The sequence below is a fragment of the Columba livia genome, chromosome 19 (genome assembly GCF_036013475.1).
Source record: "Columba livia isolate bColLiv1 breed racing homer chromosome 19, bColLiv1.pat.W.v2, whole genome shotgun sequence".
In the NCBI taxonomy this organism is placed as follows: domain Eukaryota; kingdom Metazoa; phylum Chordata; class Aves; order Columbiformes; family Columbidae; genus Columba; species Columba livia.
In genome coordinates, this window is record NC_088620.1 from 10,861,586 (window position 1) to 10,877,458 (window position 15,873).

The following is a 15,873-nucleotide window of genomic DNA, read 5'->3' on the forward strand; positions in this document are numbered from 1 at the left end:
CCAGGCAGCAGGACCATGGGTGACCTGTCCCAGCTCTGCCATAAACCCTGCTGTGGGGCTGGGAAGCCGATAACAGCGGGGCTGAAGTCCAACACGAGGCAGGTCCCGGGGAGCAGATTCCAGCCCCAGGCTGGCGGCGTGGCCTCCCCCACCAGCCCCGTGCCTCTCCCAGCTCCGTTTTGCCGTCGCCAGAGGCTGGGATGGCCGAGCAGACGGTGCTGGTCCTCGTGCTGCTGGGTGAGCTCTCTGCCTACGTGGGGGTCATGCTGCGGGGAGGGAAGGGACACGGTGCTGGCTGCTTCATTTGTCCCTCCCCAGTGTGGGGTCCCATGGGAATCACTGGTCCCCCCCCACCTCAGGGGCTGCACTGCTCAGGGGGATCGGGGCAGATCCAGCCCAGCAAAACCCTCCTCTGGGCTCCACTGGTGAAGGTCAGATGGGATCACCTGGAATCAGTGAGTGCTGGAGCTGTCAGAACCCGGGCTGGGTATCACCAATGGCTTTGAGAGGTGTGGGGTGCCGGGGCAGTGCGGGGGATCCTGTCCAAGGGACAATGCCACTGAGAGCTCAGCACTCCCCCTAGCAGGGTCCCAAACTGGGAAGACCAGACAAATGTCACCTGCAGGCCACATGTGCCCTCTGTCACCTGCTGTGGGCACCATGCCCAGATCCTTGCAGGGTTTTCAGCCTCGTTGTCTCTCCCATAGCTAGCGCTGTCCTCCCCGCTGAGTCCTTGGTTGTCAACAGCTGCAGCAGCATGGCTGAGCAGCTCTGCAACTTCGTCTGTGACTGCAGCGACTGCTCAGACGAGAACCAGTGCGGTGAGTGCCCGGCCCTGCCCCGCTCACCAGCCCTGCACCTGGGGGAGAGCGGTGATGGGGCTGCAGGCACAGGGGTGCAGGTCCCCAAGGTGGGTGCTGGTCCCCGGGGTGGACCCAGCCCTGCCCTGACACCCCGTCTGCCCATCCTCAGGGTACCTGCGGGGCTCGGAGGTGCTGGGCACCCCTTTCACCTGTGATTTCGAGGAGGGTGACTGTGGCTGGCAGGATGTGAGCACCTCGGTGTTCAGATGGGTGCGGGGTCGAGCCAGCCTGGCCACCTGGGGCACGGGGCCCTACTCAGACCACACCGTGGGCACCGACCTGGGTAAGTGGGAGCTGCTTGGCTGGTGAGTGGGCTCTGGACATCCACAGCACTGTACCTCTGGGCTGTGGGTGCTGGCACAGCCATCGCTTTGGGGTGCGGGGGCTGAAGCAGTCCCACGGCAGGGCAGGCGCAGTGCCGGCTGCAGCTCTGGTGCCATCCCACAGGGCTGCAGCCCCTGCCCCGCTCTCTGTCCTCCCCAGGGTGGTTCATGGTGACGGTGTCGCCCCCAGCAAAGACCAAAGCCACGGCCTGGCTCAGGTCACCGGTGATGCGGGATGCAGCTGCCACCTGCGAGATCAGGGCCTGGTACCACCTCTCGGGAAGCGGTGAGGGCTCCCATGGCCGGACTTTGGGGCACAGGGAAGCAACAATGGGGTCAGTGGGGAGGGACTTGGCCGTCTGCCCCCACAGCAGGGACAGAGTCACCGGCACTGCCAGACAGGTCCTTGCCATCCCGCTTACCTCTTCCAGGCTCCACAGGCAGAGCTGGTGGGACCCAGGGGTCTCAGGTCCAGTCCCCAGAGCTGGTGGGGCTCAGCTTGTCCCTGTGGGGGGTGCCCAGTGCTGAGGGCCACATTTTGGGGCTCCCCACAGGGCTCACCCAGCTGGAGCAGCCGGTGCTGCGCCTGGCCATGGCACACGGGGACGAGGTGGTGGAGCTGTGGCAGAGCCCCGAGCGCGGAGGCGAGGGCTGGCACCAGCTGGTTGCCTACCCAGGCCGGATTGCGGAGCAGTTCCAGGTGAGACAGGACCGTGTTAGTACCTGGACACCCCCCCGTGATCTGAGGCCAGAGGAGCCATGCGATGCAGCAGAAGCCCGGGACACCCGGGAGGCTCTGGCAGATGCTGAGCTTGTGCCATCTGTGGCATCTTGTCGGCAGCTCATCTTCTCCCTGACACAAGCCCCGGCCTGCGGGGCAGAGCTGGCACTCGACGACATTGTCTTCAGGAACTGTGGCTTGCAGGGTGAGTTCCTCATCGCTGGGATGAGATGTGAGCCAGGATTCCCAGGGAAACTGGTCTGGGCATTGAAGCCGGGGGAACGCTGCTGCTGCCCGCTGTGTCTTGGGTGCACCTGCCTGGCCAGGGCACAGGGCGGGTAGCAAAAGCCTTTTCCCTCGAGCAACCCAGGGAAGGCTGTGGGGGGAGCCCAGCACGTGCTGGGGTCCCCACAGGCTGGCCAGGTGCTGATGGTGTGTCCCACCGCCGCAGAGCCTGGGCAGCAGGTCTGTGTGGAGGAGAGCCGCTGCCGCCGGGGCTCCTGCCTGGCACAGCACCGCTTCTGTGACGGCACCGACGACTGCGGGGACGGCTCAGATGAGGACGCAGAGCGGTGCAGTGAGCATCCCTGGCCCTAGGGCGGTTCTGCCCAGTGGCCCCCAACTGTATGAATGGGCTGAGGGTCTGCCCTGGTAGGGGCCACCCCAGCTCTGCCCCATAGCTCTGCAGCCAGAGGGGCAAAATCAACCTGAGGGCTTTGTGGTGGGGTCAGCCCATCACAGGAGCCTCCCTGGGTCACTCTGCCGTCCCTGCCTCCCTGCAGATTCCTTCAGGCACTGCTCCTTTGAGGAAGGGCTCTGCAGCTGGGAGGTGGAGGTCGCGCAGCCGATGTGGGAGAGGAACACGAGCCTGAACCTGGGGACCAGCTACGGCATCCCCACCCGGGACCACAGCAGTAACAGCAGGGCAGGTACGTTGCCAAGCACCAGCCAGGGGGCCCCGGAACTGGTCCCAGGGCACCACGGGGTCCTGGCTGGTTGTACCCTCCAGCCCCTGGGGCAACACAGCCCTGGGCTCGGCTTATCGCTGTGCTGAGAAAACAGCAACTTGCGTCCACACACCCAACCCGGCCCCACTCAGCCCCTTGCCGGCATCTCCTGTAGGTTTCTTCCTCCACGTGGGCAGCACCTCGGCCACAGGGGCTGGCAGCACTGCCCGGCTCAGCAGCTCCACTTTGAAGGCCAACAAATCCTGCTCTGTGAGTCACGGCCAGGACCCCATGTCACAGCCCCTGTGGGAATGGCGGTAATGGGGGGCTGTGGGGAGCCCTGCATGGGACTGGGGTTGTGTTTGGCCCTTTGCTAGACATGGGCAACATGTTTTGGGGAGAGATTTGGTGGCACCTTCAGTGCCAGCTGGGACTTCTGAGCTCCTCCAGCCCCACCACTGTGAGCATCCCGTGGGGTGGCAGCCAAGCTGTGGGGTTCAGGGCACTGTGTGCCTCTGCCCTGAGGCTTCAGGTCTCACTCACCCCGCTTCCCCCATCCCCAGCTCGTGCTGTACTGCCACCTCCATGGCTCAGCCACCAGCAGCCTCAGCATCTCCTACGTGACCAACTCCACCAAGCACCTGGTGAGGGAGAGGACAGGAGACCTGGGCAACTGCTGGGTCCGGGAGAGAGTGGACTTCAATGTGACGGAGAGCTTCAAGGTGGCTGGCACTGTGCTGGGGCAAGGGTCACTGGGCCACCCCACGGAGGGCACAGGGCTACCCCCAGTATGCACCCATGAGACCAGGGGTAGGGGTTGAACTGGGAACCAGATGCCAGAGCTGAGCCTCCTAGTGCTGGCATGTGTCACCTTCATGTCCCTGTGCCCACACCTCCAATCCCTCTACCAGCCCTCCGGCCCGGGGACCACCCCACTGGAAAGGGCAGGGGAGAGGTGCCGTCATCCATCCCATGTCACCCCATGCCTTCCCACTGTCCTGTCTGCTGTCTCCCATGGCCACCCACACAACCCAATCCCCTCCCAGCTGGCCTTGGAGGACACCCCAATGGCACCCGGTGGCCTCCTGAGGGCACACAGCACCCTGGGCAGCTGCATGGATGTGTACAGGGGCAGCACCGTCACCCGAAGCCCCCATGAACCTGTCAGCCCCCCCACGCACCCCTGCCAGCCGCAGTGTCGCCCCTGTCCCCCCAGGCCCCTGCCTTGGGGACCGTGTTGGCCGATCATGGCAGCTGGGCTTCCCTGGTCCTGCGGCTCCCCTGTGTCCCCCCATGTTGACATAGCTGGTGTGGTGCTTCCCTGCAGGTGCTGATCGAGGGGGTGGCCAGTGGCACAGGGACCGTTGCCATCGATGACCTGTTCCTGTCTCCAGGCTGCGTGTGGCATCAGGGTGAGCGGGGGGGCAGCCATTCCCCATCCCTGCTCCTGCACAGGCAGAGCTCCCCAGGTGTCCTGTGCCCATGTCACGTCTCTAAAGGACCCACTGCAGGGTCTGCCTGTCCCTCTGCTCATCGTGATGACCATCAGGGGCACAGCATGGCAAGCACTTGCCCGGGTTGCCTCGTGTCCTCATCCTGTAGCTGTGACACCCCCCACCCCTCCACCCCAAAACCTTCTGCCCTGAGCCATATCACACAGGGCAGCTCCCACCGCCCCCTTGGTCCCCTTCATCTGGTGGCAGTGGGCAGGGCTGGGGGACATGACCGCTAGGGAGATGGTAAGGGACAGGGGACATCAGGAGGGGCTGTGGCTACAAGGGGTGACACTGCTGGGCCCTCTCACCACCGCTCTCCACCCTGGGGTGTTTCGCCATCAGAGGAGGAGGCTTCAACTACACTGCCGAGCCGGGCGGGTGCTGGCCCCTGTGCAGCTGGGGAGGTGCCCTGTGACAGCGGGAGCTGCATCAATGCGGAGCTGGCCTGTGACTTCGCCGAGACGTGTGCTGACGGCTCTGATGAGAAGCGCTGCGGTGAGAGCCACGGGCAGGCAGCCGGCTCCCCAGGAGCCAGGCGGCAGAGGGGTCTGGGACAGGGTGACTCACGCACCCCTTGGCTGGCACGGCCGGGGGAGGTGGGTGCCCGTGCAGTCCCCGGGCCGTGTGCTGGCCCAGCGGGGCTGAGCCTGGGCTTTTGCAGGAGCAACCACCTCCGAGGCGGGGGCCGAGGGCTGGCATGATGTCAGCGTGGGGCAGCTGCGCTGGGCTGTGCAGAGGGCCACCGAGCCCACCAACACCGTCCTCACCGGTGAGGCCATTCCCTGCACCAAGAAGATGCTCTTTGGTCCCCAGCCCCATGGGGGCTCCCAGTGTGCAGTGAACCCCTGCTCCTGCCCAGCCAGGGTGGGTGGGTGGCACCAAGGGAAGGGTGGGGGTGATGCCCAGGCAGGGTGCTGGGCTGGGGTGCTGCCAGGGGTGCAAGACCTCTGCCCTGACCTCTCAGGGTGTTTCTGTGCCCAGGGGATTTCCTGATCATCCAGGCAGGAGAAGGACAAATGGTGGCTCCTGCAAAGGCACGCACGCCTCTCCTGGGCCCCTCCGGCCCTGCCTGCGCCATGGAGATGAGCTACCACATCCACAGCGGCCCCCAAGGTACCCCCTGCCCAGCCCCGGACAGAGCCCCCATGCCTTCCCGGCTTCACAGCACCTCCCAGCCCTGCTCTGTCCCATCACACCATCCTGGAGCTGGGGTGTCCCTGTACCCACAGCTGTCCCCATCCCTGTCCCCTGTGGCTGTGGGTTCTGTGGGTTGGGTGGGGGACGGGCCCCAGGGGGCTCTCATCCTGTGGCTGGGGACTGCTGGTCCACACAGCCTCCGCACCGCCTCTCCTGCCCAGGCTTCCTCGCTGTCAGCATCACAGATCACAGCACTGGCACCAAACACCTGGCCTGGCACACACAAGGGCACGACGGCATGGCCAGGGGACACGTCCATGTCCCGCTGGGGGAGAGAACCCGTCCCTTCCAGGTGCACCCAGGCGCACAGGGACCAGCCTGGCTGGCTGCTGGAGGGTCAGTGCTGGCGCTGCCAGGCACCCCAGAGCTCACTGCCACCACGCTGTCCCCAGGTCGAGCTGCTGGGGCTGGTGGATTTACAGGACTCGGCGACTGCTGGCATTGACAATGTGACGTTCGTACAGTGCCACCCCGATGTGGTGCCCCCAGGGGCTGCAGGTATGACCAGGGACCTGTGGGCAGGGAGGGCAGGCACAGGCAGGACGGGACCCCAGCCCCCTGCCCGCAGAGGTGGATGCTGCTCCCACAGGGGCTGCCTGGTGACTGTCACCCTGTCCTCAGCCCAGGGACAGGACCACGGTGCAGAAGCCCCGAGGCTGGGGCCAAGCACACATCCTGGCCTGGGGAAGCTGCATGGCATGATATTGGGGAGTGGGGTGGGGGAGCAGAGAGAAAGGGCCATTTTGAGAATCTGCTTGCTTTTGGAGTGCCTTATCCCTCTCCCTGGCTGCGGCTGCCACTCTCCCATCAGAGCTGTCCTGCAACTTCGAGAAAGGCATGTGCGGCTGGTACCAGGATCCATCCAGTGACTTCCAATGGGTGCGCAGCACAGGGCAGGGGCAGGGCTCCGACCACACCACTGGCTCAGGTAAGGAGCTGGCTCCCCACCCGCGGACCTCAGGCAGCCCCGGGGACCCCGCAGCCTCCTGTCCCCAGGGCCCGGACGTCCCTGCGCACTCCAAGCAGCCCCATGCCTGTGGGGTGAGCTCAGCTGGGGCAGCCCAGAGGCACCTGGATCCGGGCCCAAGTGCAGCTGGGGGCACCGGTATCCATGTCCCCTCCACCCTGGCTGTCCCCAACACTCAGGCTACTTCTTGGCCGTGGATCCCTCTGCGCTGTGGAGCCACGGGCAGCGGGCACAGCTCGTCACCTACTGGCAGGAGCCCATGGCCACTCCACGCTGCCTCTCCTTCTGGTACCGCCTGGCCGGCCCGCAGATTGGTACACAGCCCCATGGCACCCTCCTGGGAACGCCCCAGCCTGGCTCTGATCCCCTGGGCCAGTGGGTCCCCGAGTGGCTCAGGATGTTGCCCAATGCTCCCTTTTGCTCAGGGACCCTGAATCTCAAGCTGCGGCTGGAGGGAGAGGAGGAGACAGTGCTGTGGACCCAGCGTGGCACCCGGGGCAGCATCTGGCACCGGGGACAGGCGACACTGCCCGCCACGGGCCAGCGGCAGTACCGGGTGAGGGCCAGGTCGCCCCTGTGCCACCAGGTGCCAGTGAGGCTGTTTGACGCCTCTGTCTTGGTGGCAGGTGGCCTTCGAGGCCCTGCGTGACGGGTTCCTGGGTGACATGGCGCTGGATGATGTGGCGCTGACAGCGGGGCCCTGTGGGGCCGATCTCTCCTGCTCCTTCGAGGCAGACGCCTGCGGGCTGGCAGCCAGCGGGCAGCACTCCTGGCTGCGGCAGAGCAATGGCACTGGCACCACCGCTGGCCCCCCCGTCGACCACACCACGGGCACCGCCACAGGTACGGGCAGCTCTGGGAGAGCCCTGCCTGCCCTGAGGGGTCTGCCTGTCCTCCCTGCCCTGCCTGCAAACTGCCCTGCCTGCACACTGCCCTGCCTGCCTGCCCCGAGGGGTCTGCCTGCTCTCCCTGCCTGCCCTGCCATGATGTGCACAGGGCACCCCTGTATGGGGTTCCCCACCCCTGGGGCTCCCAAAACCCAGGTTTTCCCAATCTTGGGGGGCTACCCAGCCCCAGCGGTGTCTGGCTGCCCCCAGCAGGGCTGGGTGGGGGTCACAGCACGGGGGCTTCTCTCCCCCCAGGCCATTACATGGTGGTGAGCACGGGCAGGGCCTCCCTGCCGGCCGGGCACACGGCCGCACTCACGTCCCAGCCGTACCAGCCCTCTGCGCCCGCCCAGTGCCTGGCCTTCTGGTACCAGCTGAGCGCCGGGACCCCAGGTGAGTGCCGGGACCCCAGGTGAGTGCCACCACCCCCCGTGAGGCCCCAGGGCACCTCTGGGCGGGTGGGAGTCCCCCACTGCATTGGCCCAGGACCCCTCTCCATGGCGGGTGTTCTGGGCAGGCTCCCTCGACGTCTTTGTGGAGCAGAGCGGGGTGCGGAGGAAGGTGATGAGTGTGAGAGCCATGGAGGGGGACGCCTGGCACCGCAGCCACTTCACTGTCCAGCCGGATGGGGACTGGAAGGTGAGACAGGACAGGGCGCCAGGGACCTCACATCATAGAATCATAGAATAATTTCAGTTGGAAGAGACCCTAGGGATCATCAAGTCCAACCATAACCTAACTCCAGCACTAACCCGTGTCCCTGAGAACCTCATTGAAACACCTTTCGATGGAGGGGCTCTCCGGGAATGGTGACTCCAGCACTGCCCTGGGCAGCCTGTTCCAATGCCCAATAGCCCTTTCCAGGAAGAATTTTTTCTAATATATAATCTGAACCAGGCCTGGCACAACTTGAGGCCGTTTCCTCTGCTCCTGGCGCTTGTTCCTGGGGAGCAGAGCCCGACCCCCCCTGGCTCCAAGCTCCTTTCAGGCAGTTCAGAGATCAGAAGGTCTCCCCTCAGCTCCTGTTCTCCAGCTGAACCCCCCAGGTCCCTCAGCCGCTCCCATCACACTTGTGCTCCAGCCCCTCACCAGCTCCGTTCCCTTCTCTGCACTCTCTCTAGCATTTCAATGTCCTTATTACGATGAGGGGCCCAAAACCGAATAAAAGGAAAAGCAGCCAAAACCATCAGGGTGGGATCAGGCTGGGGGTGCCGAGGGGAGCGTGGCAGCCACCAGCCTCAGCGTGCCACCCTGAATATCGTCCGGCAGGTGATATTTGAGGCAGTAGGAGCTGGGAGTGACCATGGGTACATGGCGCTGGACGATCTGCACGTGTCGGATGGAGTCTGCCCCGAGCCGGGTGAGAGCTGACGCCACAGGGGTGCTGCGGACTGGCTGGGAGGGACAGGGCACCCATGGAGGCACCTGGCCATGGGGGTGAGGACAGCCTGTCCCATCCATCACGGCTCTGCCATGGCCGCTGGGCACCGAGCTCCTGCCCTGAGCTTGGCCTGGCCAAAATCTGGGTGCAGTGGGGAGGGGGCTGAGGGTTCCCCCCTGGATGCCCTGTCTCCCACCAGGTGGGGCAGGGCAGCGGGTGCCTGCAGCTCCGGGTGTATCACAGGCCCCCCTTTCCTCCCAGCGTCCTGTGACTTCGAGCAGGACACGTGTGGCTGGAGCAGCCCTGCGGACCCCCGCCTGCACAGCTTCGCCTGGGGCTGGAAGAATGGGATCCCCCTTGCCAAGTACCCTGGCCCCGAGCAGGATCACACCCTGGGCACAAGAGATGGTAGGAGACACCATCCCCTCCCACAGCACCCTGGCGTGGCTGGGAGGACAAGGAGGAGGAGATCCCCCATGAATGTGTCCCCTGCTCAGTGCGTCCCGGGGGGCCTGGCTCCACAGTGTCCCCATTCCCTCCTTGCCCTAGAGGGACAACTCAGTCCCAAAGGCAGTGAGAAGCGGAGCCAGGGTTGCAACCCTCAGGGCATTGCTCTGGGCAGTTTGTGGGGGAGCAAGACACATGGGCCGGGCTGCAGGACGGGGGGACACCCTGTGCTCTGTCCCTACCCATCCAGGTCGCTATGTGCACTTCGACACTGGTGTGCTGGGCACTGGGGGCACCACTGCCCGGCTGGAGAGCCAGCACCTGCCTGCTGCTGCCGATGCCTGCCTGCGGTTCTGGTACCACATGGACATCCCAGAGCACCTCGGTAATAGCAGCAGGGAGGAGGTGCTGTCCGGGGAAGGACATCATGAGCCCAGAACGGGAACGGGGGCTTGGTCAGGAGCTGCCACCCCCCTCCTCTGGCTCCTGGGGGACTGTGGGTGGCTGTTGATGCCGTACACCTGTCCCCCTCCACCTGGCAGCTTGCGGGGAGCTGCGGGTGATGCTGCAGAGCGCGGCAGGGCAGCGAACGGTGTGGAGCATGGCAGGGCATCAGAGCCGGGGCTGGCACAGTGGCGTGGTACCTGTGCAGAGCCCCAGCGAGTTCCAGGTGAGTGGGGTGGCTTGGGGTGCAGGGTGTCCTTCAGGAGTGTGGGGTGCCCTCCATGTGCATCACCCCCCACATCCCATGTTCCCCCACAGATCATCTTTGAAGTCACCACACGGAGGTGGCCAATGGAGGGGACAGTGGCACTGGATGACATAATTTACAGCACCGGAGGGAGCTGCCATTCCAGACTGGACATGCTGGTAGAAGGTGTGTGGCCGATTCTGGCTGTGACCTCAGAAAGGTCAATTCGGTGCTGCTCGAGGTGTTGGTGCTGCGGCTGGAGCCAGTTCTCCTGGGCCTGGCAGCATCTCCTCTCCCTGCAGAGAAACCCTCTGGCAGCTTCGTGGCAGAGGTGGTGCTCAGCCTTCTCCTGGCCATCGTCGTCCTGGCACTGGTGGCCACCGGCAGCTGGTACTGGCTGAAGCAGCGAGTGCTGGCGAGTGGGCAGCCAGCAGAGAGCAACGCTCCCCAGGGCTTCGACAACATCACTTTTCGAGATGTAAGGACAGGGGTTAAGGGCTCCTGCTTGCCCCCAACCACGTCAGAACAGCATGTTCCTAAAAGCTCAGCAAATCCCAGCAGCTTCCCCCCCGGAGCTCACACTTTGGCAACAAGTCAGGGAGGTGCAAAGGGCTCAGCCTCTTATCTGGTTGCCAGCGAACGAGTGACCTGGAGCTGTAGGACTGACCTAGAAATGCTGCTGGTGCCATCAGGCAGCTGCTCCAGAAAGAGCTGAGGCTGCGATCCTCCTCCCCAGAGGCCCGCAGGGAGCAGGTCACACAAACATTGCTCGTCCTCCGCCAGCAACTCAAAACCCTGAGAGGCAGCTCCAGCTGCGGTTTCCGTTTCCTTTGGCAGGTTTGGTGCCACGTTGTCCCCAGCAGAGCCACCAGCCCCAGGACTGACCCACAAGGGGCCGTAGAGCTCCCCGGGTGTGCGGGGGGTTGGTTCCTCTGCCGGGGTCACGGAGCACCAGCACACGGGTTCTTCCCTCTGCAGCTTGGAAGGATTCCTCGTATTTCAAATTAGACACAGCCTCTGTTCGCTGTAACCAATTCCCGGTCACCCTTTCTTTACAGGACAAGGTCATTATATCTCCAGTGACAAAAGACGGGGATGAGAACTGAAATCCTAAGGTGCTGCGTGCCGACCCCCGCAAGGCGCACAGGGCAGAGATCATCACATCAGCAGCACTCACACTCCAGCAGCCTCTCCGGCTCTCGGCATCGGGGAGCAGCCGCGGGTGCTCGCCCCGAGGGACGTGCCGCTGGTCCTGCTGCCTCCAAGCGCTCGGGAAAAGCAACGTTGTCTTTTGTAACATGAACTTTCTGCACCGAGCCACAGTGGTGTGCCTGTGCTTTGACAGGAGTTCTTTGCAGCGGGCACCCCGCTGGCTCTAGGAGGCGAAGGGCGCAGTCCTGGGTCCTGGGCTGCAGATCAGCGGGTGCCACATGGAGCATGAGCGCCTTCCCAAGTGCAGGATGAAGCACAGGAGCTCCCAGGGAACAGTGTCCCCTGGGGAGGACACCCAGGTGGGGTTTGGGGGTGGCTGGGAGGGCAGGGTGCACTACACAGCACATCCCAGGGCAGGGAGCAGCCCGAACCCCACTGCAGAGGCACCCACCCGCTGCAGGACTGTGCCCACGCATTGCAAGGGCATAATTTGCATTTAGATGTTATTGGGAAAATGAAAATGTTCCTGAAGTGCAAGCCAAGCTCAGGCACCCACACTGCACCCAGCGCCAGCCTGAGCCCAGGACCCTCTCTTAGCTGCATTTAAAACCAGGCAACCGCTCAGCAGCCCCGGGCCAAGGCGGCCGGTCCAGCCTGTGCCCTGCCTGTCCCCAGGGGCTCGCCCCTCCTGCTCCCTGGGCCTGCCAGTCCTCCCTCTGCCGCAGAGAACTCCCATCAGCTCTGTCCCACTTCGGCTACACCACAATCCGTCGAGCACCGTCCCCATGGCCCAGCTGGCAGTGCCCAGCAGGAACCGCCCCCAGCACCGCTGCGCTCCCGCAGGGCTGCGGCTTCGTCCAAACACCCCAGCGTCTCCACATCCCTCGTGCTCTGTAGAGCTCCCCAGAGACTCCACTCGCCTCTGCAGAACATAAACACACAGTATTGATTTCATTTCGGGGCTGCAAGCCCGAGCTGCAGCCCTGAGCGCCAGCACGGAGCAGAGCGGGGCCCTTGCCCAGCGCTCCGGGCAGTCCCGCTGCGGCAGCTCCAGTCGTGCCCAACCACAAACGTTTACTGCCATGGTGAACGTGTAGCAACTACCCCGTGCAACTGAAGGGTATCAAACTTTATTATAGATCTCTTTAAAACAGGCTGGAAGGAACAAACAAAAATGTCACCGTGGTGCAGTGACTGAGTCACCATTTCAAATGCAGACGCTGACCAACCCCCAACTCTCCCTAATTATTTATATATAATATTTCCCATCCGTCCCCAGAATTGCTCCAATTAAATGACCACATTTCAGACCAGCCCAAGTGTCTTCAAATTAGCTGCTTAGATTCTAAACACCAAGACACACATGTTTTCTGGCAAATCAGACGCGGTATTCTGGGGGATTTAGTTCTTCAATCTCTGGGAAGGAGGAAGGAAAAACAAAAATCAGGAAAATTGCTTCTTTAAGGTTGCCTTTTTACAGCAGGTACAGATTCGGCAGATTTCCCCCCCAAAGCAAGTCTGAAACCCTCTTGTTCAGCTTGGCAATATGAAGAGAGACTCCGGTGGTCAAGGAGAACCAGCCAGGGGACATCAGTCTGAACAAACTGATTTCGAGGCTTTGTTGTCATTTCCCTTTGGGGCCGGTTTCCAGCGGTTTCCCAATGTCCTTCCCACGCAGTTTAAGGCCTGGATTAAGACAAAGGAGACAACCACCATCAGCTGCCATCTGCGCCCAATCATTCACCCGATAACTTTATTTCCACAAGTTTTTGCTACAAGGAAGAGAACATCCAAAAAAGAGGGCAGGGGAACTGGAGCTGGGGAAAATCCTGCTTTAGTTTCTAGGAGCATCAGACTAATTTCAGAAAAGATCCAATTCTTGCTTGTGCACTGTCTTCCTAGAAAAGGGCATCCGAACCGGCCTGGGAGAGTAACATCAACACCAGCGGCTGCAAGACACCTCCCCAAGTACAACCAGGTGTTCGTGGGTCTCAGTATCTCACTGATTTTGAGGGCAGCGCGCAGGGCTGGGCCCCCGCGCACGGCCCAGAGCAAGAAGATGAAAACCAAAGGAGAACAAGAGCTCCGAGCTCTGGTTTCAGTCAGCAGATCCAAGTTTTATCAGAAGATGGCTTAATGACACCGCACCCAGGATAAGCTACAGCCAGCAACTCCTCCTGATGTGGAAAATGTAACTTAAACCAAAACGTCCCTCCTGAAAGCACTGACGGTATTTTTGAAGTCTCCTTTCTGAACTTACCAATGGCTCTTTCGATCTTGCCCATAACCTGGTTATTGGGGATTGCTCTTCCTGATTCGTAGTCAGCAATAACTTGTGGTTTTTCATTGATTTTCTAAAAAGAGAGAAGGCATCTCAAACATCGGCTCCATACACTGCAAAGTACTCACACAGATAATTAACAGCACCTAATTATGACAGAATCAGAAGACAAAGTGCTACTTCCAGGCTTACTCCACCACCACCATCGCCTCCCTTGGCTATGTGAGTGCTGCAGTGAAGGTGACACCACCCTGGACAGGCGTCTGCTTTCCTCGGCCCCCCAGGAGGAGCAGTAATGCTCTGGATTGCTGTTGTTTAAGACAGCAGCAAGATTCTGAACACCGCGGCAGGCCCAGGGGTACAAAGACCCTCATATCAGTGCTGAGCTGATGGGAGGAGAGGGAAAAACAAAACCAAAACAGCCTCCTACCAGCTCACCAGCTGCAGCAACGCTGTCTCCAAGCAGGTGTTCAAGAGCTGTACAGATAAACCCCTAAAACACTTCCTACATAGCTAACGCTGCCCGGAGATCAGAGTTCACCAAACTCCCTGCTCATGACACCGTCCCACCGCAGTTGCCCACGAGGGGCCAGCAAGGGTTTCCACCTTCGCTGGAGGCGCCTGAGCCTGCTCAGGAGGGGAGCGCAGCGGCCAGCGGGCCGTACTCACCGTGGCCAAGTCCTTCTGCGTCATGCCCTTGCTCTGCCGGCCCTGCTGGATCACTTTGCCCACCTCCAGCGGAACCCTGTCATGGTGCAGCTCCTCTGTTTCTCGGTCGAGCTTGGCCGTGTTCTTTGTAATAAAGTGTTGTTTGTTCTGGCCTGCTGCCCCTATCATTCAAAGCAAGAACAAAAAAACAAAGACAAACAAAACCAGGCTCAGAGCTGTGCCAAAATGTATCAAAGTGCTTTTTCTAAGCACTCAGCTGCCCAGGATCCCAGGGAGCGTTCAAGATTTCAACGTGCCAACACCAGCGCTGATCGCAAGCACATCAGAGAACGCATTAACGCTCTTAATGCTGCTGTGTAAACACAGCCACGCAGAGCTCTCCCCTCCCCTCCCCTCGCTTCTCACCTGAACTTCACTCCGGATAGGCAAGACGTTGCTATTGCTTGGGGATTTCATATTTAAACTTCCCTCCAGACACACATTTGTGCTACAGCGTGGGGGGGTTAATATCTGAACCTCTATCTTGTTTGCTCAGGTATAAGGCAGCACGAATAAACGGCTTTTAATCAATTTTCTGATGCATTTTATAAGTAAACTCTAACTGTACTTAGCTTTGCGGAAAGCCCGTGGTTCAAAAACATGCTATTTGTTTTGTCTCATTTTAGTTGCAGTATTTAAGCCCTAGTTTGAATTCTTCCTCTCACATTGGCCTCTGACATCCACTCTCTTGATAAAGCTGACTAAGGTTGTTCAAAGATCATCTATTTATTTATTTCCAACCGTCATAATCTCATTCCTATGGTGAGAGAACCCGAGAACTTACATCAGACAGGAAGCAAAGAGCAACGTCACAGGAAGCAGCCCCAGAAATCCCTAAGCATGCTACCAACAAGAGAAATAAGCTGCAAAAATCAGGATTTAGAGTGTTGTGATGGTGAAGGCTCTTCTAAGAGCTTTGCGGCCTCAAGAACACGCATGTTCTCGTTGATGTTTTTCTTTCTGTTTGCTCTGGCACCAGCTAAAGTTCAGCTCCGGGCAACCGGGAGCTCAGAGCCGGTTACAGGGGAGCGCTCCCCCGGCCCCGGCCGCTCCCCTCGGCCCGCGGCACCTGCCGGTGCTCGGCTTCACGCAGCCCCGCTCAGAGCGACCTTCGGCTTGGCCGGGGGTGCTGCCTCCTGCCCCCAGCACCCGGCGGCCGCCTGCAGGAGCGGCCCGGGGGCGGCCCGGGGCCGGGCTGGGAGCCCCCCCGAGGAACGGTGCCGCCGGGCCGAGCTGCCCAGGCCTCGCCCCCCCGCCCCGCCGCGGCCCGGCCGGGGATACCCACACTTCTTGGAGGTCTCCACGTCCTCTCCGCGCCGCTGGGCCGCCAAGATCGCCTGGGGGAGGAAAGGGGCCAACGTGAGCGCTGCGCTCCCCGGAGCCGCCCCGTCAGCAGCACCGGGCCCTGGCCACGGGCTCGCCCGGGCCTCGGCCGCAGAGCTCGCCCGGGCCTCGGCCACGCCAGGCCCGAGCCTCCGCGCCGCTCGCCGCCGCGAATCACACGCTGACCTGCTTGGACTTGGCCTGGGCCGCGCTCGGGCCCTTCTTGCGCAGCACCGTGACCGTGTCCCAGTCGCTCTCCGCCATGGCCCCGCACCGGCCCCGCCCGCCGCGCGCCTCTGCCCGGGGCCGCGCCCGCCGCTCAGGGGGGCGTAGCCCAGCGCCCGGTCCGCGGGAGGCGGGGCCCACCGCCGCGCCCTCCGATAGGGTAGCACTCACGCCCTTCAGGAAAAATGGCCTCTCATTAGCTGGGAGCGCTCTTACAGGGCGGGGCCTCGGGTTGCTCAGTGGGCTTCTGCATAATAGCGCTCC

The 15,873-nt window shown here is 62.1% G+C and overlaps 2 protein-coding genes across 2 annotated transcripts; one reads left to right on the forward strand and one right to left on the reverse strand.

The window, feature by feature from the left end:
• Positions 1–53: 53 nt before the first annotated feature.
• On the forward strand, positions 54–11,316 carry MAMDC4 (MAM domain containing 4; the record flags this gene model as incomplete). Its single annotated transcript, XM_065036266.1, has 29 exons — positions 54–237; positions 708–821; positions 973–1,146; positions 1,347–1,472; positions 1,741–1,886; positions 2,028–2,112; positions 2,359–2,484; positions 2,690–2,836; positions 3,030–3,124; positions 3,418–3,576; positions 4,182–4,266; positions 4,693–4,845; positions 5,012–5,119; positions 5,332–5,463; positions 5,709–5,839; positions 5,940–6,045; positions 6,359–6,475; positions 6,694–6,828; positions 6,940–7,070; positions 7,141–7,357; positions 7,657–7,794; positions 7,919–8,040; positions 8,671–8,761; positions 9,044–9,190; positions 9,480–9,614; positions 9,772–9,899; positions 9,992–10,106; positions 10,223–10,398; positions 10,979–11,316. Coding segments are annotated over 29 exons (3,771 nt in total), but the record flags the coding sequence as incomplete, so codon positions are not given.
• Positions 11,317–12,186: 870 nt separating this feature from the next.
• EDF1 (endothelial differentiation related factor 1) lies at positions 12,187–15,777 on the reverse strand. Its single transcript, XM_065036218.1, has 5 exons — positions 15,571–15,777; positions 15,347–15,398; positions 14,023–14,183; positions 13,333–13,426; positions 12,187–12,758 (listed from the first exon to the last, which is right to left on the reverse strand). The coding sequence occupies exons 1-5, from the start codon at positions 15,646–15,648 to the stop codon at positions 12,697–12,699; spliced, it is 447 nt and encodes a 148-aa protein (XP_064892290.1). The 5' UTR covers positions 15,649–15,777; the 3' UTR covers positions 12,187–12,696.
• Positions 15,778–15,873: the final 96 nt, after the last annotated feature.

Excerpts from the sequence above, each read along its gene's own strand:
- EDF1 (XM_065036218.1), bottom strand. The coding sequence starts at position 15,648 with ATGGCGGAGAGCGACTGGGACACGGTCACGGTGCTGCGCAAGAAGGGC. Across the intron at positions 15,399-15,570 it reads CCCAGGCCAAGTCCAAGCAG|GCGATCTTGGCGGCCCAGCG; the intron begins GTCAGCGTGTGA and ends TTCCTCCCCCAG. Across the intron at positions 14,184-15,346 it reads CGTGGAGACCTCCAAGAAGT|GGGCAGCAGGCCAGAACAAA; the intron begins GTGGGTATCCCC and ends TTTGAATGATAG.